The sequence below is a fragment of the Myxozyma melibiosi genome (genome assembly GCF_037950935.1).
Source record: "Myxozyma melibiosi strain Phaff 52-87 chromosome Unknown BZA70scaffold_4, whole genome shotgun sequence".
NCBI lineage: Eukaryota > Fungi > Ascomycota > Lipomycetes > Lipomycetales > Lipomycetaceae > Myxozyma > Myxozyma melibiosi.
The window spans coordinates 202993-228393 of NW_027042918.1; the positions used below are offsets into that span (position 1 = coordinate 202993).

Genomic DNA, 25401 nt, shown 5'->3' on the forward strand with positions numbered 1-25401 from the left:
CCCTTTCTCATTTCCCGTTATCTCCTTGAACAAAAGCACAAAAACACAAACAATAATAATAGTAATCGAAGAACACTTGCCCAAACAGTCGACCAATCCTTATTTGACCAACCATTCATTCCTTCTTCTCTTTTTTTGCCTTTTTTCCTTTTTCTCTTATTTACCCCTTTCGTTATTCTTCTTCTGAAGAACTATAGACCTCAGCCATAGATCGTAGAATGACTGAGTCCTATCTTCTCCTCCTCCGTTTATGACGCGGAAGTAGCACTCTCCGCCTCAGAGTCGCGCGACCACGACGACGTCGAGTGAGCGGCCTTAGACATGCTGCTGAACGACGACAGAACCCAGGCAGGGGCGTTAGGACCACTATATTCTATCGTTAGCCATCTCTTTCTTCATCATTATCAATAATCATCAGTGTCACTCACGTATCGTTGTTGTCCTGTCCCTTAGGCTGAACAAGTCCCTTGAAAGTACTTCCAAGGTTGTCCGCAAAGTCATCAGGCATGTATTTACCTATTCCATCATGTTAGCTTCTTTTTCATAATCATCACACATAAAATAAAATCAAAACTCACCAGCAACAGCAGGAGCGACAATCAAAACGATAAACAGCACAAACAATCCAAAGTACAAAGTCGCGTACTTGCGAACCATGCGCTTGCGGAGCGTGTTCTGCTTAAGCGAAAAGATAGGAGGGCGGATCTGGCGCGAAGGTCGCAGCCAGAACAACATCATCGAGTGCCACTTGTCAATGTACGGGAAGCAAACAGCGGGTCCCAACACAAACAACAGCAAGTGTCCGAGAATAAAGTCTCCGGCAAACATCGACAACTCAACAACCTTGCACACAAACTCGCGCGACGGCTGAGTAAAGGCCTCCCAGCCCATACCGCTGCCGTACCACTTTCCGGACCACCAAGCGCGGTTGGAATGATCGTGCTTGAACTCACGAGTGAGGCAAGTAACAGTCAAGAAGTTGAAAATCACTCTCTGGACAGCAACCGAAGCAATCATACCCAAGAGCGCCTTCTGGAACTCCCAGTTCTGCAACAGCCACATAACCTCAAAGAACACAATCTGAACAATAACCGCAACTCCGTGAGCAACACCGGCCATCACCGCAGCAGTCTGCTTGCAGCAAAGTCCCATAATAGGTCCAGCGCAGCACGCAAGACCAAACAAAACAGCGAGACAGCCCATGTTGATCACAATAGGTCCAAACACGCAGATAACAAGACGCAAGACAGAGTTGACCTCAGTGGCGTTGTAGATACCAGTCTGAGCGTTGATGTAGAAGTACGGCACAACAACCGCAGCAGCAACAATCACGGGTCCACCAATCTCAGCAAAGAAGATAGTCGTAAAGTGTGCACGCGGAACATCAGCAACGCCCTTCTCGGACTCGTCTCCAAGAGTCTTGCGCTTGTATCCAGTGATGCGGGTACGAACAAGGCGGCAGTAGCCAATCCACGAGTTCTTGTGCCACTTGGTGTTACCACGAGACAACCATCTGATGAAATCACGGTAGTCGAGGAAGAAATCAGTCCAGGCAAACTGGTGCGGGTTGTAGATAAACGGCGACTCGCACATCGCAAACAGCGAAAGCCAGAACCAAAGCAACGCAGCGTTCCACATTGACAATGTCGCAAACAGCAGCATCGCAAACGATCGGGCTCCAAAGTAGATCGAAGGTCCAGCAAATCGAGAGTACAACACAGAGAACGGAATACGGGTGAACGCAAATCCACGTCCGGTTCCAATGTATCGCGCACCACCAAAGCTCAAGTCAGTCAAAAGCGAGTGAGCATAGATCTGACACACGAAGACCTCGAACAATGGCGACGTAGACAAAAAGTGCTTGCAGAGACGCTTAGCCGCGTGCCAGATTCCACGCTCCATCACTTCCTGAACAATCAAAGGAATGAACGAAATGAAGAAGACAATGAAGATAGACAGAATGCAGCGCTTGACCCAGTCAATAGTGGGCTGAGTCTCGTAGCAACCAATAGGAATCTCGGGATCGGTGATAGGCAAGTCCTTATCGTAGTAGCAAGAAATAGTCTCATGCGCAAGAGCACCAATGTTGCAAAGCACAAGCATGAAGAACTGCACAGACAAGATAATGAACAAGTTGTTGATATGGAAACCGGGATGAGCATAGTAGAAAGACAAGAAGCGATCGAGAGGAAGCTGAGTACCAAGGTAGTAGTACTCGCGCGAAAGCATCTGCTCTCCCATACCAGCACCAATCTTGGTGGTGAAGTTAAGAATCGAACCAAATCCAAGATCACGTCCCTTACCGCATTGGTAGTATTCACAATGTTTGATACGACCACCACGGAGCAAAGCGTTCATACCAGCAAAAATATCTTCGTTCAAGTGCAGACCCTTCTGAGCCTTGGAAACACCACCACGGGTAGTCATAAAGACACCGTTGAGGAAATCAGGATGACCGTAATGCAGCTTTCCACCAATCTGAGCAAGAGTACGGGCAAACAAGGTACCAAAGGTCTGTTCCTTTCCGGCAGCAATGTCACCAAGAATACCAATGTTCTCCGAGAAAATGTACTCACGAGCACCAAGAATAGCAACAGGGTTGAACTCAGAAGCAGGCTCGCCAGGGATGTAAGGGTTGGTGTTGTCAGGAGTCATCTCCTCAAACTCAGCAAGAACTGAACGGATCTTGAGACATTCCTCGAGATAGTTGTCCTGGTTGGCATCGATAAGCTGGATGTATTCACCGCGGTAGAAGATCAAAGCGTGGTTCTGGTTGTCAGACTTTCCGTCACCGAGAATGGGGTTACCCGAGAGCTGAATGCGGAACTTGGGACGACGCTTGCCGTTCTCCATGATCTCACAGTGTCCGTCAATCAAAGCAGAGAAGATACGGGGCTCGTCACCCTCGTTGAGAGGAGACTCCTCGTCGAGGTAGGCAATCTGAAGATCAGGGTAGGCACGGAGCAAGAACTCAGTGTTCTCCATCTCGTCGGGCTTGAACTTGGCAAGACGCTGCATCGAAACCAAGAACTTGAACTTGCGGCGGGCCATGCGCTCGAGCTCACGCTCAAGCTTGTCGGTGTTGCCACCAAACATCTGCACAACCTCAGGGTTCTCAACACGGTAGAGAAGCTTGATAGCACGCGAGTAGTTCATGAATCCAGAAATAGTACGGTAGAGAGTCTGGTAACGGAGCGAAGCCCAGATACGAGTGCGGAGAGTGTACTCGGGAGCAGCAGTCTTGAAACCAACGCAGTAGAACGGCAAATCATCAATCTTCGACTTGGCGCTGTCCTCTTCCTTCTCAGAGTTGGCACCACCGTTGAAGTTTCCAGTCTCCTCAGCGAGAATCTTGGTGTCCTTGACGAAGCACTCCCACTCAGAGGGGTGGAGGTGCTTGAGGTACTCAAGGAGAGTGACACGAGCAAACTGATCGTCCTCACGGATAATCTCACGGAGCGACAGCAAAATCTTCTCAGAGTAGTGGGGAACCAAGACAGTGAAGGTGGGCATGTTGTCAACAGGCAGAGGCTCAGGGATAGGAGTCGAGAGCGACTGCGCAAAGAAAGAGATACGACGTTCAGCCTCAGAGCCAACAGGGAAGAACTCAGCCTTGAAGGAGTGATCTTCCTGAGCAACGAAGAAGGTAGGAGCACGAAGAGTGCGCTTTCCCTCCTGCTCAGACGGGACCTATATTGACAAATGAGTTAGTGATGCTAATCAAAAAAAATAGTTCGGAATAATTTGTTGCATACCTGATGGTAGAGGAGCTTCTGAACGTGATCAATAGCCAGCAAGTGCTCACGGTACATGGAGATGACGATGGCGTTCCAGATCTGGGAGATCAAAACCTTGGGCTTGTACTTAATCTCCATATCAGTCGTGGCAAGAACCTTTGAGTAGATTCTCTTGGGAAGACGGGAGAAGACGTTACGCCAAGGAGTGAGGATAGAGACACCAAGGTAGAACGAACGGGCAACCGAGAAGGCAGCGTTCCAGATAATGTACCAGAGATAGGTATCCAAGAAGAAGAGGACGAGATCAGTGATGTACATCATGATCAAGACCACCAGAGGCTGACGACGGCAAAGAACCTTTCCAAAGTACTTCTCACCAGTGCATCGATCAATCTTCATAGTACTCAAGTTGCGAATGGGATCACGGATGGAGAGAGTCAAGAACCAGTACGATTCAACGTACTTGGCAACGAAGACAGCAACCCAGAGACCGTAGGACATCCACATATCGTTGTTGCGAAGACGAGGGAACGAAGCAGTGAACGTCTGGTTGGCAACATAGCGACGAGAGTTCTTCAAAGTAAGATTGCCAAAGAGCGAACCCAGAGGCATGATACTGAAGTAGATGAAGGTGAAAATGGCAATGACGAACTGGACGACACCAAGAACGCGAGCACCCTTGTTATCCTCGTCGAGGTCAACAAAGCCAAAGATGTAGACAGCAGGCGCAAAGTTGATTGCAAAGATGATGATCATGAACATGAGACGACGAGTAAGATGCTGCGCACCAGCCCAGTTGCGGGGAACGAAGGCCCACTCGGAGACGGTAGCAACGATGTTAATAAGCGAGGCGACAGAACCACCGAGACCGACGGCAGACCAACGGAATTGCGACTTGGGCTGGTTGTTCATCATCTGATTGTAATCCTTGGTGTAGAGCGTGGGAGAGTGGTAGGCAGTGTAGAACCAGAACATGGTGATGTGGATAACCCAGATACGGTTAAAGTTGACAGCCATGTGGAACCACGAGCGAGTCTCCAAGTAGGTCTTGAAGAAAACGTTCTGCCAGTCAACCTCGCGAAGCTTGGGGTAGCGCTCCTCGACGGGGATATCGACGAGACGAGTGCCGTCCTCCAAGATGATGCGCTGAATACCCTCGGGGTACCAGAAGAGCTGGTTGACATCGTCGTAACCAATGACCTTGTTGTGGTCGCGCTCACGGCGGACGTACTTGCCATCAATGACCTGGTAACCTTGATCACGCAAGAACATGTAGATAGGCGTGATGATGCCTTCCAGGTACTCGCCCTCAGGAGCGGGCTCAACCTTGGCCTGGCACTCAGCAGAGTGGTAGTAGTCGTCGGCGCAACGGAAGACGAAGCACAAGAGCTCAGGGCAGAAACGGGCCTGGTTAGCTTCACCCCAGCAGAGGAGGTAGAGCGCAATCTGGCGAGTGCGCTCGTGCTGCGACATCTGGTTCATGCGCGTCTTCCATCTGTACTCGGCAGCCTCGAGCGAGTTGTCGCCCTCAAGCTCCTCAAGAGTCTGCTCGATGTTCTCGGCAGGGGCAACCTGCGGAGTCACGTTGGCTTTCTTCTTGGAGAAGAATTTGCTCTTTGACTTCTTCTTGTTGTGCTTCTTGGAGCCGATCTTCATGTTGCGGAATCCAACCTCGTCGTCGAGATCGAGGTGAGCGGCGAAGTACCACTTCTTGTAGTTGGCATTGTCACCACCGATGTAGTCGGCGTGGAGCGAGAGCAAGGCCTGGTTGGGGGTCATGCGGGAAGCGCGCGAGTCAAGAAGGACCATGAAGTGGTCAAACATGTTACGCATGGAATCGCGCTGGAAACCGAACTTGTTGGTAAGATCGATGAAGATGTCCTCGATTTCCTCCTTGGTGATGGGGATCTGGTTGTCAGGAGTCCAGGTCGGGTAGAGCTCACGCGACAGAGCAGGCGTGTTGGCAAAGTTGTTCTGGTAGTCCAATCCGTAGACGGGAGTGGAAGCGCCGGAAGAGCGATTGCCATTGTACGAGGCCTGCGAGGACGCGGGACGGTAGGCACGAGCTTGGCCAGTGCCATCGTCGTACTGCTGGTAACGCTCATCGCCACGTCCGTAGTAGTCCATCTCGGCGGCACGCGCCATGTCGGAGCGCATGGTGAAGTCCGAGAAGGTCTCGGAGTCCTCCTCAGAGTCGCGACCACGACGCTTTCCCTTGTTCACGCGCGCGTAAGGGACGTTAGCGGGGACAGGGGCTTCTATAAGGGGAGTTAGAAAGGGAAAAACTTTTATCGGAGTTTTAGTTTGGGCGGGAGAGATGCTTACCATAGACGTCGGCAGGAGCGGCGGGGTAGGCGTCGGCAGGGTACTGGCCATACTGCTCGTCGTAGTATTCGCCCTGGCCTTCGGCAGGGTAGTAGCCAGCGCCCTGGTGGTAGGCGGCGTCAGCCTGGGCGGGGTCCTCAGGGTCGTAGTACTGACCGTCGGCGTAGGCGGCCTGGTCGTACTGCTGAGCCTGGGCGCCGTACTGGTCGTAGTTGTCGTAGGCGGCGTCGTAGGGCTGCTGCTCATAGCCATCGTCATAGTACTCTTGGTGTTGGCCGTCAGGGGCCTCTTCGTATTGCTGATGCGAAGCCATGATGCTAGGGGGTGTTAGATAGGTTTTTGGCGAGAGAAAAGAGTGGAGTAGGAAGATGTGAGAGAGAGTGAGGTACCTTTAGTTCTCCACTTGAAAGTAGATGAAGTCCTGTGGAGGAGGGGAGGTTAGTAAAGCGGCTAGGGGGGTTGCGTTCACGCGTGCGCGCCTCAGCCCACTTGGCAACGTGAGGAAAGGAGTCACGTCGGTGGGAGAGATGTGGTTTGGATGGATGCGAAAGAAAGTAAAATGAAATAGATGATATGAAGGAGGCGCGAGAGGAAGGATGAGCAGAGAAAGAGGAGTCTGCGGATGCACGCGGATGTCGGGCGAGAGCGTGACAGGAGGGCGAGGCGCAGGGGAAACGGGCCGACACGCGTGTAGCAGAAGGGGTAAAGAAGGAAAGCAGGAGGATACACACCAAAGCAAGTGCTCTAGCAGATGGCAACGAAGCAATGAGATGGGAGGAGGGAGGAGGAGGAGGTAGAGGTAGAGGTAAAGAGAGGAAGAGAGGTGAAGAGAAAAAGAGCAGAGGAAGGAGCGTGGTAGGGGAGCGAGAAGTTTTGAGCAGAGCCTGCAGAGAGAGCGGCGACCGGAATCCGAGCGCGGGTCAGGGTTTGGACACGGTGATCTCGGGGTCAGGGTTCAAGCCAGAAACTATATTTAGTACAGCTCGACCAAAGAGGCAAAATTATGTGTGGCAGCCTTCTATTTATATTTTGATTGCGCCCGAATCCAGCCTGGCTGAGCTGCTCAGTATCACTCCGCGCATACGACCGCGCGATGGAGTGGCGGGGAGAGCACGCTTCCGGGGTGTCTGCCGCGGGCTGTTCCTGTTCGGCCACGATATCCAAGGCACCAGGCACCTTCCTCGCTGCCCTCCGCGCCCGCTGCAAAAGCCTGTGGCGACTCCTGTTCGCGAAGGTTTGGGGGGCCTCCGCGGCGAACTGTGCGCTCCACGCGTGTGCCACGCGTTGCCGACCCGCCCAACGCAAATTAGGGTTGGGTCGGGTCGGCTTAAGGGCCGGGTCGGGATCCCTGCATTTTTGGCCAGAGGAATTTAATGCTGCGCGCTGTACGCGTTTGCCTGACTGAATCTGTCGTGACGCCACTCCGCTCTACCACGCTCTCCGGTCCCCTACTCCGGTTGTCAATCTTGTTCATCAAGATCTGTATTCTATTCTATATCCAGTTCTGTAATAATCTCAATGGCGCAGATCCTCCGCACCGTCGGCCCCTCCTCTGCTCAGCTGCAGCACCAGCTCCAGCTCCAGCACCAGCAGCAGGCCTTCGTCTCCCCGCGCGTGTCCCAGGACTACATCCAGACCTTCCTCTCCGCGTCCTTTGGCTGCCTCACCTTTCTCAGGCACGTAATCTCATCTAGTAATCCATCGTCAGTTCTCAATCTCATGCTTCTACAGAGGCCTGTTCGCAGACGACAACTACGACGACGAGCGCTTCCAGCCTGACCCCGCTCTACGCGACCACGTCCGTCTCAAACTCCTCAAGCGCGGTGTCTCCTCCCAAGCTGATCTGCTTCTCGACTGGCTCGAACGTGGCATATTCGATGCCATCGAACGTAAATACCTCTCCGCTGCCGTTTTCGCGGTTTTCTGTGACCCCGCGCGTCCCCAGCTCCTTCAGGAGTCGTACACTTTCTCTATAGACTACCGCGACGACGAACCCGCCTCTCTCGCCCTACACCATTCCTCTGGCGCATCCCTCGAGGTCGGCGTCAGGCCTGCCGAAGTCCGTAAAAATCTACAGCAGCTCATGCGCCGCTTTATCCTGCTTACGCAGAACCTACCTCCGCTGCCCGATTCCCGCTTTGTCTCTGTCCAGCTTGTCTTCAACGACTCCTGTCCCGCGGATTATCAGCCACCCGGCTTCCGCGACGCGTCTTCCGACCGCCCAATGTATTTCGCCCTTCCCGAGGATAGCGATCCACTAGTTCGCGAATCGGTCGGTAGCCTTACGGCTGGCTGGCATGCGGTGGCTCTCAATCTCTCCTGCGTACCGGAGCGAAACAATAATAATCCTGAATCTGGATCTCAAGCTGTCACTGCCACTCCCGCAGCCTCGCAAATAGCTGGCAGCAGCCAGATCGGCTCTACTCCTCGTCGCAAGCAAATACGCGTTTACGAAGCTATCGACGACGTGGTGTCGCCCAAGTGGGGGATTCCCAATGTCAAGACGCGTGCGAACGCGTCGCGCGACAAGCCTTCTCCAGTAGCTCCGCCGCCACCAAAAATGATCAAGAGAGAAGACCCAGTACGCGACGCTCTTAGCGCAATGGCAAGCAAGCTAACTAGCATCACCCTGCATTCCCCATCTGGCGAATTGATTTTTTTTTTATTTCCTATCTTTGACGATTGAATATTTCTACTAACGAGCTTACTCTGATGGGAAAAATAGTTCCGACCCTCTTCTGTGCATTCCGAGAGCGTGGACGCGACCCTGCCACTAGCGTTAGACTCCCAGCTGCAGACGCCTTCGATTCTGCCTTCCATAGAAGGCAAAGCATCAGTCGCGTCAATTAAGACCCTGACGCCGCAGCAACACCACCAGCCAAACGTTCCGCGCCCGAAAAAGAAAATCACAAAGCCTACTGCTCCCGCCGCCAATGCTAATGCCAATGCCAATCGGGGTGCTGCGCCACCCAAACCCAAGAGGCAGAAGAAGCATGCGACAAGCTCACCCCAACCACATCGCTCGGGGTCTTCTCAAGCTGCGCGCCGAGCGTCAGCAATGTCGGCTACCACTAGGAGACCTAGTCCCTCCCGTCGTTCGCCACACAGGCTTAACATGCCCGCCGTTGCCGCGCCTACCACCGATTCGGTTGGCATTTCAGTCAAGTCGGAGAAGAAGCAGCAATCGTCTCTGTCCTCCCCCGGCAGCGAGCAAGCCGACGACAACGCGAATTTATTAATTACTTGCGAGTGTGGTTATCACGCCCACGACGATCTCTTTGACCTCGTAGAATGCTCGCGCTGTACTACTTGGAAGCATCTCTACTGCTACGGTTTCCAGCATGCCGAGGATGAGGCTCTAAAGATAGAGTTTATTTGCAGTTCATGCAGATACGGGGGCGAGAAAATGGTTTCCGGCTCGAGGTTGACCAAGATCGCAACTCTAGGTATTTTCAGACGTGCCGTCAAGGTACTTTACTCCGATGCTTACGGCAGCCTGCGGCAAGGCCACGATTTTTCCCGCAGTCTGGCGAAAATTCTTGGTATACAACTATCGCTGTTTGCTTATTTTACGTGGAGAGGAGTTTTGGAATGAAATTTTTCTCTGCGACATCGAGTTGAAAGTTTATTTGTTTTGCTTACAATTGCAATCTTGACCTGAGCAGGGACCACGCCAGCCAAAACTGAGTTGATACTCCGTCTCCTAAATGCCGAAGGAGCGGTCATTTTTATCGACGGGGTGATATTCGCCATCAAGCTTGTCGATACGCCCGAAATAAGATCGCGGCTTACTGAGAAATACTTCAACCCAGCTGAGAACATCATCACCACCGTACGAGAATGAAGCTGATCGGGAGTTTAATTATTGCTGACGGTATATTTTTTTAATTCACGTGTAGGCCGAGCTGCTATATTCCAACCTGGCACAAAAGGCGCAGCAAGGCACTGTCGAGAAGGCAACGAAACCCTCGCAGCCGCAGCAGAGCCAGAGCCAGAGCCAGAGCCAGAGCCAGAGAAGCCAGCCGATCTCGGATAGCCAATCTTCGAACTCAGAGATGGTGATAGACTCCTGTACGCCGAGCGCAGTAACGAGTTTGAGCCAAAGGCTTGGGATGATCAGTGTCAAAAGCGAGGAGATCTCGACGCCGCCCAAACGGAAGATTAGTGTGGTTGAGACTCCGATCAGTCCTACTTATTGCTAGGTGCGAGTAATCTTTGCTGAGAGATATTTTTGCTTACAACAGACACATGCATTACGTGTGTTTTGCTTGGAATAGTTGCTGTATTTTGCTATTTATAACACAAATCTGCTTGATCTGTAGAGCAGATTACGTTAGAAGTTGCTGAAATAGAACACAGATCTACACTGCTGCCTATAAATGAGCCTTAAAGTGATTGAGTTACCCTAACCAGGGTCATAGTATCTCTGTCATCATCTGTAACATTATTACTGTGTCATTACATAACACACAAAGTACACACCCCTCGTCTCAGCAGTCAGTTCTCTCGTTGCAAATCCCGGGTCTCTGTCTAGCAAAAGGCTTAATTAGGACAGCAGAAAACTTTGGCCGGCTCGAACTTATTCAACTCTGCCAGAACACTGCTTTCAGCTGGTTGCGACTGACTGAGAACAGGAGTCTTGTATATTTGGATATTCTTTTTTTGACGATTGATCTCTTGGATCTGGTTTTTATTTCTGATTCCTTCGTCGTCAAGTCTCGTCTTCTTTTGATACGTGGCTGCTATCTGCTAAAAAAAAGAAAATTCACAACTACTGCCTACATTTCTCGACTCGACCTCTTGTTTGATCTCGGAAATCTAGCTCTATTTCACGTCTCTATCGCATAACGATTTGCATTGTCAACCCCTGTCTTCAATTGTTGCCTACTTCCGGTGGTGAATCCAGAGGTAAGAATATCTTTCCCGTTGATCTTGAGCTTAGGTAGCGTGACGTACCCGGGTGGGCTCAACTGGTGCTGTAAAATTCATTGAATTCACCTGTCGATCGCTCTGCGTTGCTGTCTTTCTCTGCGTCCTTGTTTCGTCGATCATGTCCTCGATTATCGCTTCGCTTCCTGAAGCCTGTCACTCGATCTCGGTCGTCTGCCTTGTGCAACCTAAAGCTAACCCCAACTCGTCGACCAGATACAGTACACTTTCCTCGATAGATCCTCATTATGTCTTCAATACCTCAACTTTTCTGTATGTCTGATCCGCAATAATATCTCACGTATTACGACATACTGACCCGTCATCCAGATCGGACGTCAAAGACCATAGGTCTGATAGATTCCGCTCCCCGCTACGCCGAGGTCTCTGATTTCCAAAAGTATGAATACCTTCTTCCATTCACGACCTCGATACACCCCCAGCTAACTCTGTCCAAGGCCCTCCGGTACAACCCGTACATGTCGTTACTCCCCATTCGGTGGCCTTTTTGCCTACACCACCGTCGAATCCGTCGTCGTCGTCGAATCCTCAACCGGTCGCTCGCTGCAGACCATTGAACTGGCCAATGTCTACGAGCTCGCGTTCTCGCCTAAGGGCACCTACTTATTGACCTGGGAGCGTCCACTCAAGGTTGAATCGGGCCAGCCTCCGCATGCAAACTTGAAGATTTTCGAGGTTGCTACTGGAAATAATCTGGCGCAGTTTGTCCAAAAGGCTCAGACAATGGCGTATGTTCTCAGCTTCCAGATTAATAGAGATGAAGATAGAGATGAAGACTTATGGATTGCTAATTTTTTTGTCTAGAAACTTCCAATTCACGTACGATGAGAAGTTCTGCGCCCGACTTGTACCGAACGAGCTCCAGTTCTTCGAGACCTCGAAGCTAGGTTCTCCTTCGACCCAAAAGCTGAATCTGGACGGTATCGCATCATTTGCTCTCTCGCCCGGAAACAGCTATAACGTTGCCGTCTTTGTGCCAGAGCTCAAGGGAAAGCCGGCGCTTGTCAATGTCTACAACGCGCCCAGTTTTGCAAAGCCCTTGTCGAGCAAGTCGTTGTTCAAGGCCGAGAAAGTGGTCTTGAAATGGAACAAGCTGGGTACGAGCTTGATCGTCTGGTCACAGACCGAAGTCGACCAGACCGGCAAGAGTTATTATGGCGAGTCTAATCTCTATCTGCGGGGTATCGCTGGCAACTTTGACTGCCGGATCGATCTCGATAAAGAAGGTCCCATTCACGACGTCGCCTGGTCGCCGGACTCGCGTGAGTTTGCGGTCGTGTACGGATACATGCCCGCGAAGACGATGATTTTCAACAACCGAGGCGAGACGATTCGTACGCTGCCTCTGGGCCCGCGCAACACCATACTCTACTCGCCACACGGCAAATACTTGATTGTCGCTGGCTTTGGAAATCTCCAGGGAGAAGTCAACGTTTACGATCGGCTGGCGGATTTCAAGAAAGTCGCCACCATCGACGGCTCCAACACGAGTGTCTGCGAATGGTCTCCCGACGGGCAATATCTCATGTTTGCTACCTGCTCTCCCCGTCTGCGTGTCGACAACGGCGTCAAGATCTTCCATGTCTCGGGCAAGCTTGTCTATGTGAACGAGATGGCGGAGCTGTTTGCTGCCTCGTGGAGGCCCGAGCCAGCGGAGACGTATCCCCTGCGCTCGGCGGATATCATTCCCGAGGCGCACGCGTCTGCTGCGTTGGTTGAAGTCAAGGCTCCCGTGAAGGCGGCGGGCGCGTACCGTCCGCCTCACGCTCGCGGGAGTGCTACGCCGCTGCATTTCAAGCGCGAGGACGAAGGTGGACTGGCGTTCAGTCCCCAGGATTCCGATCGCCTGCAAAAACAGCGCGACGAGATGCTGTCCAAGTCTGCGTTGAAGAACAAGAAGAAGCGAGAGGCGAAGAAGGCAAAGGAGGATGCCGACAAGGCGCAGAAGGATGCCGCGCCGACGACGTCTCCGACCGCTTCCTCGAACGCGACCGCCGAGGCTTCTCCTGTTGCTCCACCGCCTGGTCTTTCTGCTCCCAAGAACGGCATGACGTTTGAGAATCCGCAGGACGAGAAGAAGTACCGCGGTCTGATGAAGAAGTTGCGCGCGATCGAGGATCTCAAGATGCGACAGGCCGCGGGCGAGAAGCTCGAGGATACGCAGCTGGCCAAGATCAAGACCGAGGACACTGTGAAAAAGGATTTGACTGCGCTGGGGTGGACTGAATAATGAACTAGCATTTTTTGAATTTGTCAGATATAATAAAAATGATAGAAGAGGAGAGCGATAGGGATGGTCATTCGAGAAAACACGGAGCGAGGTGGATGAGGGACGATATGTTGGAATGCTACCATTGTTCTACTTTCCTACTAATTTAATCTCATTCCTATCATCACCGATAACATATACTCACTACCTTGATTAGACAATTCCCTCATTTGTCTGAACTTGTTCCCAGCGATCCAATCTATATCAGTCTCATCGAGTTGATTTCTTTGGATTGCAATGCTCTTTTTCATTATCTTTACGTCGTTACGTTTTGTTGTTAATAAGCATCTTTTGCTCTTCGTTTTGCTTGTCTGTCATGTTTGGAGGGCATTTCTACTTGTTCATTTCGAAAACTCGATTCGCTCCTTGTTGTATGCTGTAACTACAGTGAGTTATATGTCAATTATACTTCTACACCTGTACAGAACTCCGAACTCTTTCTATTTTCTTTGTCTTTGAGTAAATCAATGTATTTTTTTCCTTTGTATATTGCATCTAGTTCCTAATGAATAATGTAACTGAGAATTCATATTTGTGCCCATCTAATACGCGAAGGTGGTTATTGAGGAGGTTTATGAGTTGCGTACAATTTCCCCGCAACTCCCAACGAGTAAATGATGGGACACAGCCCGTCGAGTCTTGATCTGATCTGATCCCGCGGACCCATTGACGCTGTAGATAATCAGGAAGAAACAATTGATCTCGAGGAGATCTACTTATTGACCCTTTTTTTTCAGCGGACTAGAAGGAAAAATGACCTCAGAACCGACGCGTTCATGCGTCGTTACCGGTGCAACGGGCCTACTAGGCCGTGCGATTTTGAAGCGGTTTGTGGAGTATACGCCGCGATGGGAGGCAATTGGCACGGGTAGAGTATTCTGTTGGTATTTATCTGTTTGATTTATTGCTGATATTGGTTCTGTATAGGTTTTACCAGGGCGAGCGGTGATATCGTGAAACTTGACTTAACCGATCCCGACGCCGTCGAGAGTCTGTTACAGTCGACCAAGTACGCTAGGCTGCCCACTATCTAAAAGAAAGTAGTCAGACTGCTAACGTTGCTTACAAACATGCAGACCTGCGATTGTAGTCCACTCGGCTGCAGAGCGGAGACCGGATGTTGCGAAAGAACGACCGGATCAAGTTACACTGCTGAATGTTGCGGCCTCGGAACATGTCGCTGGGGTGACGGCTGCGTTGAAAATTCCAATGATCTATATATCCACCGGTAAGACGGCTTTGAACTTTCTGACAGCAGGAAAAATGTGACTTATACGCGCGGTAGATTACGTTTTTGACGGTCAGAATCCACCATACGAGCCGGAAGACAAGCCCAAGTGAGTCTACTCTCTCTCCACAGTCTTTCCCCGCACTACTAACCAGCTCTCTCAGTCCCACAAACTTTTACGGATCAAGCAAACTCGAAGGCGAAAATGCGGTTTTAAAGAAAAACCCTGATGCCATCGTGCTTCGCGTGCCGGTACTATACGGCGACACTGACGATGATTCAGAGTCGGCTATCAACTGTTTGGTTGACATTATTCTGGTCTGTATCTCCTGTCATTGATTATAACGATAGAGATCTTCACTGACGTCGTGTAGAACTCAAAAAAGGATAATGTCGTGGAAATGGATAATTGGCAATTGAGATATCCGACAAATACACACGATGTTGCGCGCGTGGTCAAGGATATCGCAGGTAAGTTTTGATTTGGATAGAATACTGTCTGAGCTACAGTCATAGTAACGACCTGGTAGACCTTGCCATATCAAAACGCACAGGGCCCTCCATTCTACACTTCAGCGCCGACGAGAGATTTACAAAGTAAGCCTACCGCACCTTTACAGAGGACTTAATATTCTAACTCCACCACCGCCAGATACGAGATATGCGAGATCTTTGCCGAACTACTAGACGTCCCAACCACCTACCTCAAGCGAATCGACAACGTAGACGATGTCCAACGCTCCGGAACGGTCACAAGACCTTACGACTGCCGGCTGTCGAACAAGAAGCTTGTCGAGCTTGGGATCGATGTCTCGGCTGTTGAGTTTAGAGAGTGGTGGAAGAGACGACTGCTTCCGAGTAGAAGATGATTTTTTTCGACTTTTCTCTTTCCTAGATATTTACATATGTGCTCAAGTTTTATTACATATCATCACCTGAGATATCTGCAACCTCCTACTCCGACTTTGGCTCCTGCTTCTTCTTTTCCACTTCCTCTTGACTAGCCGGCGCCACTCCTTCCACTTTCTTCCTGATCCCGCCGTCTCGTACATACCCACAAATAGCCTTGTAAATAATCCAAAAACATCCCACCAAAATCACAACCACAGTCCAAGGCTGCACGTACTTGTAAGACTCGAGCGGCACGACCGGTATGCTCAGCTCTGTGATCAGCTCTGTGTGCGCGTCCGGCGAGCTGATTGTCATGTTTGGCGTCAAGTAGTGGAACGATGTGCCGGGGTCAAAGTACTTTTCCAGGCCGAGACCGTTGTTGTCGAACGGTCCCATGGTCATTGAATTCTCGTCCGAGCCGTCGCAGGCCCAGAATATCAGCGGCCATGGCATATCGTGCACGACAGCGGTCGTATTCCAGTCAGGCACTTCGTATCGCGAGTGCATCGGGATCTCGATATCGACCTGCTGCGTGAAAGCTTCCAGATCCTCTCCCGACGGTGGGATCAGCTCCAGCAGCATCGTGCTTCCCCACTTATCTACCATCCACACCGGAATCTCAAGATCGGTCTCACCCCAGATCCCGACAACTCTCTTCACCCCGCCTGCCTGTGCGTCTGCCAGGTCCGCGATCTGGTACTTGTCCACGAAAATAAAGCTCGGTAATATATAGTATCCGTACAGACCGCATGTAGCACTCTCCATCGTATCCTCAAACTCGCCAGTTTCCTCGTCCTGGACGTAATTGTGCGACATCGTCCGCGGCACGTTCAGGTCGCCGTAGATGGAGACCACGTGCTTGGGGTGGAGACCGTACGGAGTTCGGAAATAGGGACTGTAGACTGCTGTGCCCTGCACCCCTCTATGTCGAGGCGCAAAGTCGAAAAGCGTCGGCACTAAAGATCATAAGAGTTAGAATTCAGTATCAAGCTTCTCTCCTGAGGTCATGAGCTCAACATACCAAACTGCGAGTTCTCGCCAATAACCGCCAGAATGCCGCCAAATGCAACGTCACCTTCCGGATCATCCTTGATCTTCCCCAAAAACCCCACTTCAACCTTGTGATTCTCCTCATCGAGACCTGGGGTTATTGTCTTTGACCAAGTTCCGAATTGCCAATATATCTCGGTCACCAACCGTCCTTTGTATTTCCGCACTGTGTCCTCTGCTTTCGAGAAGGAGATACTTATGCTGCTTGCTGTCAGCAGGTCCGAGGGATCGGCAATCGCGGCCGTCGATGCTTCATCGTCTTTCTTGAGATCGAGCGCCGGGTATGTTGTTTCCAGATAAGAAATCAGAGGCGCGAGATCGGTCGAGGTTGAGTACAGATAGTATCCGAACGGCAGGCTTATGAACGAGTCTTGGCCGATACACGGGATCGAGGGGCTAATTGCCGAATTGACAAACTTGCAAAATTGATTCCTAAAGTATTGGGCAGTATGTGAGCACCAGCGCAGTCTCAAAAACATGCAAGAGAATGCCATTCGTTCTTACCAATCAAACCCTTCCACGGGAACAACAGTGATGTGAGTTCCCCACTGTATTGTCCGGTCGAACGGCGACAAATGAGCGTAATTCTCACTCGACCCAATCTCAATCCGCACGCTTTCCAAACTATCCAGAATCTCCTACCACCATCAATATCAGCAAACAAAATCCAACATCTCAAACCAGATTCGGACCCAACCACCCGGCCTCAGCAATGCAATTCTTCGTACCTTTTCCTTAACAAGCTGCTTCGAGACAATATACCGGTCCTGCCGCGCGCCCGGCACGGTCTTCATCTCCAGACTCTCGGGCGTGAGACTCAGTGTCTCGGGCGTGTCCCGGAAACTGTCGTGCACGATGAACGTGTGCCGTTGTCGGATGGCGGCCATCTTTGTGTCTGTTTGTTTTGTAGTGCTGTAGATTTCTTTTCTTCCAACGCAAAGATGCAAATGACCCTTCTTTAGTCAAAATTGAGCGCTAATTGCGTCTGCTGAGCGTGTATCCAGCCTTTGTTGTTGGCTGTCGACAGTAATCTCTAATCTACAGGCTGGCTGGCAACAAAGGCAACCCTACTCCGGTAACTACACAAACCCCTCGTATTACACTATTGCTGACATTGCTTTGGACTACGAATATATTCGCCATTTTATGGACCTGATTCTCGAGTTACAAAAATACAAAATACAAAATACAAAATACAAAATACACTAATGAGTACAAAACCCGGTTTCAGAAAACTATTCTCTATGTAAAACCTAACGTCTTCGCCCTCGTCTCACGCCGCCTCTCGCGCCAAAGGAGTCTGGCGCCGATGACTTGGGTCCCATATCGCCGCCCTGGTTCGTAGGCATGCGCCGACTGATTGCCTTGCTTGATACTCCGGCGCCAATCTCGATGTCTGGCTCTTCAATCACCAGACCTTCTTCCAATCGCTGTCCACCGGTGCCACCGTATTCTGCAGTGGTGACCCATCGCTTGTCGGCGTCGGTGAGGCGGTCGATGGGAATCGTCGAGACGCCAGTTGCGTATTCGCAGCAGTCTCTGGGGCCGAATCCAACACCCCATCTGCAGCGGAGGGTGTAGTCATCTTCCGAGTACGTCTCCATCGTGCGCTTGATAATCTCCGCATCGGATCTGTAGTAGACCTTCAAGAACGCGCATCGCTTATCCTTGTTCATGATCACACTCTGGACCGGGCAGCACTGCTCAAAGATAGAAATCAGCTTCTCCTCTGACATGTGTACCGGAACACCTCCGACAAACAGCGTGCGACTCAGAACCCGGATGCAGCCTCTTGGAACGGAGGGGTCAGTCGACACGTTCCTTGGCCGCTTCTCGACCGGAGCACGCGGATAGGTTCGTCCCGGAGGCGAAGCCGATCTGTACCCGCGAGGACTGCGCGAGCGGTATTCAGGCGAGCGTCTGCCGCGCGGTGATCTACTCCGATCTCTCTCGCGTCTGTCAGAGTTCATAGGTGGCCACGAGGGCGTCGAGCTCACTGGTGGCTGCGCCATCTGCATAGCACCGCCCGCTGCCTGGAGAATCGAGGCTACTTGCGCAAGCGGGACTCCCTGGGCCAATAAAAGCTGCATCAGAGCCACCTGCTGCTCGACACCACCAGTGGGCGCTTGCGGTTGTGGGGCCTGGAAAGCAGGGAACCCAGGGATCGACATTGGCGGCTGTTGGAACTGCTGCTGTTGCTGCTGTCCAGAAAGCAGCGGCAGAAGTGAAGCCATATCGGGAGCAGCAGGAGCGGGAGGGGCGCTCGAGGTAGCAGGAGCTGGAGGAATAGCACCTTGCGTAGCGCTCGACAGCAAACTGGCCAAATCTAGCTTGGGAGCCGGCGCCGGAGCCGGAGGCGGGTGACTGGTATTTCCGGTCGCCGACGAGATGATATCTTGGAGAGATGGAGTGCCGGCAGGCTTTTCAGGAGCGGGTGCAGGAGCACTGCTGCTCGGCTTGGATATGCTAGATAAAGCCTCGAGGATGGAGGATGTCGACGGAGCAGGAGCCGAGGGGGGAGCAGCAGCTGATGACGCTGGTGCGCTGCCGTTTCCAGCTCCAACAAGATATGCAGGAGGCGGGCGTGGTGGAGTGGTGGAGCTTGACTTTGAGAAATGGCTCCGGAGAGTCTCGAGCAATTGAGGCGAGAACGTGCTCGCACGCTCCCAGATATCAATCAGCTTGACGATTTTATCCTGGAAAAAGTTAGACTATATTCCCGCGAGAGAAGAAATTGTTATAGAGCTCACCTTTTGATCAGCTGGTGCTGAAGTACTGTCGACAATCAAGCTGTCAATGACATCGGATATATGATACACTGCGGCAGCTGGTGTTCCCTCAGGCGACGAAGCAGATGGCTCAGTCTCGAGTTTCCGCGCTTCATCATAGTATCCGCGGACGATCGCGTCGACAACGTACAATGCTCCGAGTTTATAATTCGGCGCTGCCTTTTTACAGTGGGCATATAGTTTTTGAATCAAGACAGATTCAGACTAGAAGCAATGAAGGAGGAGTTAGATATCTGTATTTTGGCGCTACACGCATGTGGATAGTTAACATCGAGGGGCACCAATGGGCTAATAATTACCTGAACATTTTGCATTGCAATCTCTGAAAGCCTGCGAATCTTCGAGCCTGATACACCAGGGGGACGAAGTTCCAGCATGCTCGCCAGGAGACTTTCAAATTCAGTAATGACTTCGGAAGACATGACTCTCTGTTTTCTTTAGTTTATGATAGTAAATCGCCGTTCCCAGAATGAAATAGCTCTTGTGTGTTTTCGTTATTCGCTTTGGAAAAACGAGTTCGTTGCGTTGATCAATGAATCAATGATATAGACGTGCCGGTTTACTTCTTACGCGACACTCTTGAGAATAGAACAAAGTAGCACAGCTAACTATTACTTATGATGTACGCAAAATCGAGGAAGTTACGTATTCAAATGTATTCTCTCATAAAATTTGCAGCTTTGCTATTTCACGAAATATGACTGAACAGAGACAGAACGCAGATGTTTCCAGGAAAGCGGGATTCCACGAAAAAAACCTACTAGAAAGAATTACATATTAGAATCTTGCATGACTGATATTTCGGCGAGTAAATGTAGGTAAATCTGAGGGCGAAGGACCAGGGCTGGCAAAGCTATCCACGTAGTAGACCTCCACGGTAGCTGTGAACAATGCAGTCTGACAGAGCGACCGGCAAAGGCGAGCATATTGCGACGTAACATCGAACCGCTCTTTTAAACCAAGGCGAACCGACGACTATCTAGATAGCTAGATAGCCACGTCCATTCCGATTATTCCTATGATGTACGTTCGACCTCTGCATTTGCCACCCATACAATGGACGACGCCGAACCGCAATCGCAAAGCTACCGTGTACTCTACTGGATAGCCCCGGCTTCATTCATGCATATTCAACAGGATAAAGAAATGATAGAAAAAGATTGATTTACCTACAGCCGTAGTACTGAGATCTTCAAAGGGGATATACCTAATGGCGAGACTTACACTGCGTCTAACAGAACTAATACGAGCAGCAGAATACCTCTAGATGAATCCTATCTATCAAAAGACTGCTCCTGATAAGATATTATTCCTCAAACAGCAAAGCACGGTATTAGTTAAACCGAATATGGATCTGATGCCGATGCGAATCCGATTACAGAAGTGCTGGAAATACGAAAATTTGCTGCGGGAGAATCGATCGTGGAAGAGCACGGATGCGGCCTTTATACTCGTGGCCAAAAGTCATGTGATCAAAACAATATGTTTCAAGGGATTTGTGCCAAATCTTAATGATGTGTTACATAATATTTCAGACACTCTCAAAGGTTTTGCTTCTTTCAGTATTTCCTTCCAATACAGTAATAAGATGTCAGACTCAGTCATGTTTCTTGTCGAGTCAACTCTTCAAAGCAGTATTACGTTCCAGTGTGGGAAGTCACAGCTTCGAGCTTACGTGTATATGCCGCAAACATTTATAACAGCATTCATACTTCGCGTCAAGAATTGAAAACGAGATGTGATTATCGAATATGTAATATACAAAATACCATCCAACTATGCTATTTCAATGTAGTACAACACTCATGCAGCGTATTGGAGTTCTAACCCAAACGTCTTCATACCTTGGTCCCGATGTAGACTTATATCGGCTCCGACACTGAATAAAAACGCCTTTATTCGGCCTTCCCAGAGAAGCCTGACGGACGGAGAGTCTGTAGCTACTCGGATTTTCCACACTGAGTCATCTATCATTGAAATCGGCTGTGTTGTGTCCGCACCCTCGGCAGTTACTTCTGGCTGCAAGGTTTCCGGCGTTTCTGTCTTTGCTTCACTCTGATCCCCGCTGCGATCTGTTATCGCAGGCGCCGAGACGATAAAGTCATCAATTTCATCGCGAGAGTTTTTGTTCTTCCAAAGCTCAAATCCCAGAGTAAGATTGCTCTCGTACGAAAAAGCATTGAAGTCAAATCTGCTGGCGAATGAGGTGCTCGTCGAGGCCTGCACTGCGTAGGCAACCGACATCTGGCCCATGACCGGGTTTAGTGTAAATGTAGTAGTGGTAGGAGTGCCTACCAAAGAAGAGGTGGTGGCATATCGCAGTCCGATCGAAACCCCGGCTGCCTTGTTGAGTGCTCCGTAATAGATCTCGCCTCCGGCGGAAAACCAGGACTGCTGCGGCTGGAATAGCAACGAAGACGCCGAAAGACCTGGGATACTTGCGATTCCTGAAGGGAGTTCGGGCAAATGAGAGTCAACAGAGAAATTATACAAGCCTCTGAAACCCAAAAGTGCTTCATGAGAGCTATATATCATTTCACTGCACCAGCGGCCTGAGTTGTGTTGCAGCTGTGCCATGAGCTATAGAATAGTCATTAGAATCTGAAGTCACGGCTACTTATTTATTGAAGAGTGAACTCACTGCTCCCCCGTTCTGAATTCGTTTGTCGCTAACAGCAGACACAACAATCTGGTCTGTAGGTGTAAATTGACGGATGAGCATGGATTCTAACGTGTTTCCGGGCAAGTATAATTTCCCATAAAGCAGCGAGTCTACTGTGCTGTTAGTGAAGGACCTTCCAGTAAATTTCGGCAATGTACTCACATTTGGAATCAACTCGCCGTCCTCCTCTCCACATCTCTCTATACACCGGATCCTCTGCAGGTTCAGGAAGATGGAGTTGATGGTAGCCACATAGAAAGTCAGTCAAATCAACGCTTTCGGAGCGCAGCTTGTTCTCGAGAAGTATGTTTTGCGGAGAACTATAGAAATACGATATCGCGCCATCGACCACGCCGCCGAGATTTTTGAGCGTGCCGGATGATGCTGAACTTCCGGTGGGTAAAGAGGATACGTTTAGGATAAACCCAGACGGTAACTCAAAGTCGAGCAGATCTAGAAGCGCGTCAGAAAGCACATATGAAGAGGACGGGATGTAAGCTGATGCAACATACCTCGAGAGCTGGCAGTGAGGTTCGCATAGTGATTGTCGACGTTCCATCCTGTGGCCGCGTAGAAGCTGCCGAGGATGTGCTCCAAGTAGGATCGCATTGCCCAGTCCAGTTTGAATGAAGAATGAGCGACTGATAGAGCTGATGATGGTTGTAGACGGAGCAAGTGCACAAAGCCACACGGTGTCGCTGATTGATCTTGCCCTAATATAGACCAGTATTCATGATACCCGCACGTTCCTAATCTCTGCAAATATCACACATGTAATAGTCAAGCAATCGTACGCTCTCGAACCCACACTCAGCACACCAGCTTCCTTCTCTTCGAGGTCTTTGATTTTCAGGAGTTGCACCAGCCACATTTCCAGCACCGCCACAGCCATCGCCCCAGCCGCGCCGCAGCTGAGCGACGAAGAAAAAAAAATTAGTCGAGCGAGAACTCCCAGTGAAAAGACTGAAAAATATCAGATATCTTGTTTCCTTTCTCTTGTTTCCACGCCGGATCAGTTGATTATATTCTTGCAAAATGCCAAAGTCGAAGAGATCTAAGCTTAGTATGTAGTACTATTGTGGCTATTGTGCTAGGACGGGGTTTGCTAACTGCCGTTTAGTCACCTTAACGAAGACGCAGAAGAAGGGTCGTGAGGGAAAGGAGACTCTGTTTTCTCAGATCCGTGATTGTCTGGAGGTCTACAAATTTGTGCGTTTACTTATAGTATTGAATAGCTGTGGAATATGGATGCTGACTTCCTTAGGTCTGGGTTTTCGATGTCGCCAACATGCGAAATTCGTTCCTCAAAGATGTCCGTCGTCAGTGGGCTGGCAGCAGGTATGTCATTCAACAACAGTATCTGTCTACTTCAGCCGGCATGCAGAATGCTAACAAATGCCTCTAGATTACTCTTTGGACGGACAAAGGTTATGGCCAAGGCTCTTGGCCTGACTCGCGAGGAGGAGGCCAGAGACGGCTTGAGCAAACTGGCAAGACACGTCAAGGGCTCCGTCGGTCTGCTGATGACAAACGAGTCTCCCGAGAGCGTCCAGGTGTTCTTTGACGAGTACACACAGAACGATTTCCCGCGCGCCGGACAGACCGCTACTGTGGACTTTACTCTCCCCGCTGGAATAATATACTCGCGCGGCGGCCAGATTGCTGCCGAAGACGACTTGCCTTTACCTCACTCGCTCGAGAGCACGCTCCGTGTGCAGCTAGGTGTGCCTACTACTCTGAAAAACGGCAAGGTCACGATCGAGAACGAGTTCGTCGTGTGCAGAGAAGGCGATCTCTTGGATGCCAAGCAGACTCGCTTGCTGAAGCTGTTTGGCCTCGCGTGCTCTGAGTTCAAAGTCCGGTTGGTCGCGTACTGGGAAGATGGCGTTGTTCATGAGATCGATACCACCGAGAGTGTCGGTCAGGACAGAGATGTGGACCTTGACGATGCCTCGGGCGACGACGAGTAGCTTACTTGAGCATCTGCGCAGTTTTCTTCTATTCCTCCATTAAAGTCTCGATTTGATATTATAAAAGTTTTCGGTTGGGCTGGTTGCTTCCTGTTTTTGGCCATGTGTTGTCTGGGTATTTTGTGTACTTTACTAGTTCTAGTTTACATCATGTCATGTTATGTATATTGAATTGTCAGAATAGATTAATATACACATAGAGAAACCTACATCCATTGTAATGTTACACGTACAGTCAATGAGCACACTATGTGTACCTCATTCGCTTGTACCGGTCACTGTCGTCCACATCGCCTCCCCTGCGATCTCCTCGGCGATCGTCGCGGTCGCGATGGCTGTCGCGACGATCAGACCCATATCGATCATGCCTATCCTCGCGATGGTGATCACGATACCTATCCCGGTCCCCACGATCGTCGCGAAATGATCGCTCTCCGCGGCCTCCTCTGTCACCACGACCGTCTCTGTCTCTATCTCTGTTTCTGAATCTATCGCTCCTCGGACCCGTGGGGTACTCGTTTGCCCCGCTGCGATGCTCGTGTCCATTATCTCTTCCGCCACGATATCCACCCCTGAACCCATCTCGTTCTCTCTCTCGGTCCCGCGAATCACGGGTAGCAGGTCGCAGCAGCGCGGCTTTCGTGTAGTGACGACCACCGAGTCCACCGCCGAGTCTCCTGGGTTTCCAGTTCTTGACTGTTCGCGCACGTTCGACATCAACTAGAACACGTCTACCCTTGATGCGTGTACCGTTCAATTCTTTGTAGGCAGCTCTCATATCCTGCTCGCGAGCAAACACGGCGAATGCGTAGCCACGGGAGTTGCTTGATTCTTTATTACGGACGATGCGAATCTATACCACAGGTAATTAGTTGAGACCTCTTAGATATTATCAAGCTATCAAATCAAATTCTCACCCTCTCTACTCGTCCGAACTTGCTCAGCTCGTCATCGAGATCTTTCTCGGTAACGTCATATCCAAGTCGCGCAATGAACAAAGTCTGGAACGGATCTCCCTTCACAAGCGGATCTTCCTTAGGATTCCCTATAGCCATTCAAATCCCGTTAGTCAAATCGCAAGAAGTCTTCTCATCGAACACTGCTACCAACTTACACTTCTCCAGAGCCTCTTTCAGCCGTTTTTCGTGCTCCTCCTTCTTTTCCTTCTGCCGCCGCTCGATCGCCTCAGTCTGGCTTTCCGTCGGCACATAGGAAGGATCCGGAGTATTCAAAATATCGAGGAACTTTGCGACGCCGGAAATCTGCGCCGTCGAGCGCTTCTCGGGAGCGACATCGGTAGGAGGAAGGTATCGCAGGGGTGGTCGCGGAGCGAACAGTGCGAGAAGAGGGGGCGGGAGTTTGTCGGTCTAAAAATGACTGTCAGTATGTTTTGATAGCTGTGTATACATCTCGATTTATTTGAACCAAATGCTTGTTACCATTGTGCAGACCGGTGGTGTAAACTGATTGTTTTGAGATGGGATCTGTCGCAGAGACGAGTATTGACGGCGGAGGAATTTTGAGTTTTAG

The 25401-nt window shown here is 50.5% G+C and overlaps 9 protein-coding genes across 9 annotated transcripts; 4 read left to right on the forward strand and 5 right to left on the reverse strand.

Moving 5' to 3' along the window:
- Window positions 1–567: 567 nt before the first annotated feature.
- On the reverse strand, window positions 568–6375 carry BZA70DRAFT_237637 (glucan synthase; the record flags this gene model as incomplete). Its single annotated transcript, XM_064910421.1, has 3 exons — window positions 568–3690; window positions 3756–5951; window positions 6070–6375. 3 exons carry the CDS (start codon window positions 6373–6375, stop codon window positions 568–570), a joined length of 5625 nt encoding a protein of 1874 aa, XP_064768764.1.
- Window positions 6376–7580: 1205 nt separating this feature from the next.
- Window positions 7581–10264, forward strand: BZA70DRAFT_266852 (HORMA domain-containing protein; the record flags this gene model as incomplete). Its single annotated transcript, XM_064911062.1, has 5 exons — window positions 7581–7765; window positions 7794–8643; window positions 8788–9604; window positions 9728–9894; window positions 9962–10264. The coding sequence occupies 5 exons, from the start codon at window positions 7581–7583 to the stop codon at window positions 10262–10264; spliced, it is 2322 nt and encodes a 773-aa protein (XP_064768765.1).
- Window positions 10265–11239: 975 nt separating this feature from the next.
- Window positions 11240–13242, forward strand: BZA70DRAFT_299072 (eukaryotic translation initiation factor eIF2A-domain-containing protein; the record flags this gene model as incomplete). The annotated part of the gene is given in 4 exon segments (XM_064914642.1): window positions 11240–11264; window positions 11322–11391; window positions 11450–11740; window positions 11760–13242. The coding sequence occupies 4 exon segments, from the start codon at window positions 11240–11242 to the stop codon at window positions 13240–13242; spliced, it is 1869 nt and encodes a 622-aa protein (XP_064768766.1).
- A 620-nt stretch (window positions 13243–13862) lies between these two features.
- BZA70DRAFT_139904 (RmlD-like substrate binding domain-containing protein) lies at window positions 13863–15421 on the forward strand. Its single transcript, XM_064909623.1, has 8 exons — window positions 13863–14149; window positions 14209–14290; window positions 14358–14509; window positions 14567–14618; window positions 14674–14827; window positions 14884–14980; window positions 15040–15106; window positions 15162–15421. The coding sequence occupies exons 1-8, from the start codon at window positions 14035–14037 to the stop codon at window positions 15376–15378; spliced, it is 936 nt and encodes a 311-aa protein (XP_064768767.1). The 5' UTR covers window positions 13863–14034; the 3' UTR covers window positions 15379–15421.
- A 20-nt stretch (window positions 15422–15441) lies between these two features.
- BZA70DRAFT_276924 (PIG-X) lies at window positions 15442–17563 on the reverse strand. Its single transcript, XM_064912372.1, has 4 exons — window positions 17179–17563; window positions 16955–17088; window positions 16422–16882; window positions 15442–16356 (listed from the first exon to the last, which is right to left on the reverse strand). Exons 1-4 carry the CDS (start codon window positions 17335–17337, stop codon window positions 15464–15466), a joined length of 1647 nt encoding a protein of 548 aa, XP_064768768.1. The 5' UTR covers window positions 17338–17563; the 3' UTR covers window positions 15442–15463.
- A 140-nt stretch (window positions 17564–17703) lies between these two features.
- Window positions 17704–19661, reverse strand: BZA70DRAFT_266856 (uncharacterized protein; the record flags this gene model as incomplete). Its single annotated transcript, XM_064911063.1, has 3 exons — window positions 17704–19146; window positions 19201–19443; window positions 19539–19661. The coding sequence occupies 3 exons, from the start codon at window positions 19659–19661 to the stop codon at window positions 17704–17706; spliced, it is 1809 nt and encodes a 602-aa protein (XP_064768769.1).
- A 1309-nt stretch (window positions 19662–20970) lies between these two features.
- BZA70DRAFT_276930 (uncharacterized protein) lies at window positions 20971–22791 on the reverse strand. Its single transcript, XM_064912373.1, has 4 exons — window positions 22414–22791; window positions 22064–22354; window positions 21881–22011; window positions 20971–21819 (listed from the first exon to the last, which is right to left on the reverse strand). Exons 1-4 carry the CDS (start codon window positions 22508–22510, stop codon window positions 21043–21045), a joined length of 1296 nt encoding a protein of 431 aa, XP_064768770.1. The 5' UTR covers window positions 22511–22791; the 3' UTR covers window positions 20971–21042.
- A 58-nt stretch (window positions 22792–22849) lies between these two features.
- Window positions 22850–24020, forward strand: BZA70DRAFT_276933 (ribosomal protein L10-domain-containing protein). Its single transcript, XM_064912374.1, has 4 exons — window positions 22850–22964; window positions 23022–23110; window positions 23166–23239; window positions 23307–24020. Exons 1-4 carry the CDS (start codon window positions 22937–22939, stop codon window positions 23869–23871), a joined length of 756 nt encoding a protein of 251 aa, XP_064768771.1. The 5' UTR covers window positions 22850–22936; the 3' UTR covers window positions 23872–24020.
- Window positions 24021–25362, reverse strand: BZA70DRAFT_276935 (U1 small nuclear ribonucleoprotein of 70kDa MW N terminal-domain-containing protein). Its single transcript, XM_064912375.1, has 4 exons — window positions 25311–25362; window positions 24986–25238; window positions 24789–24916; window positions 24021–24724 (listed from the first exon to the last, which is right to left on the reverse strand). The coding sequence occupies exons 1-4, from the start codon at window positions 25311–25313 to the stop codon at window positions 24119–24121; spliced, it is 990 nt and encodes a 329-aa protein (XP_064768772.1). The 5' UTR covers window positions 25314–25362; the 3' UTR covers window positions 24021–24118.
- Between the last annotated feature and the right edge of the window lie 39 nt (window positions 25363–25401).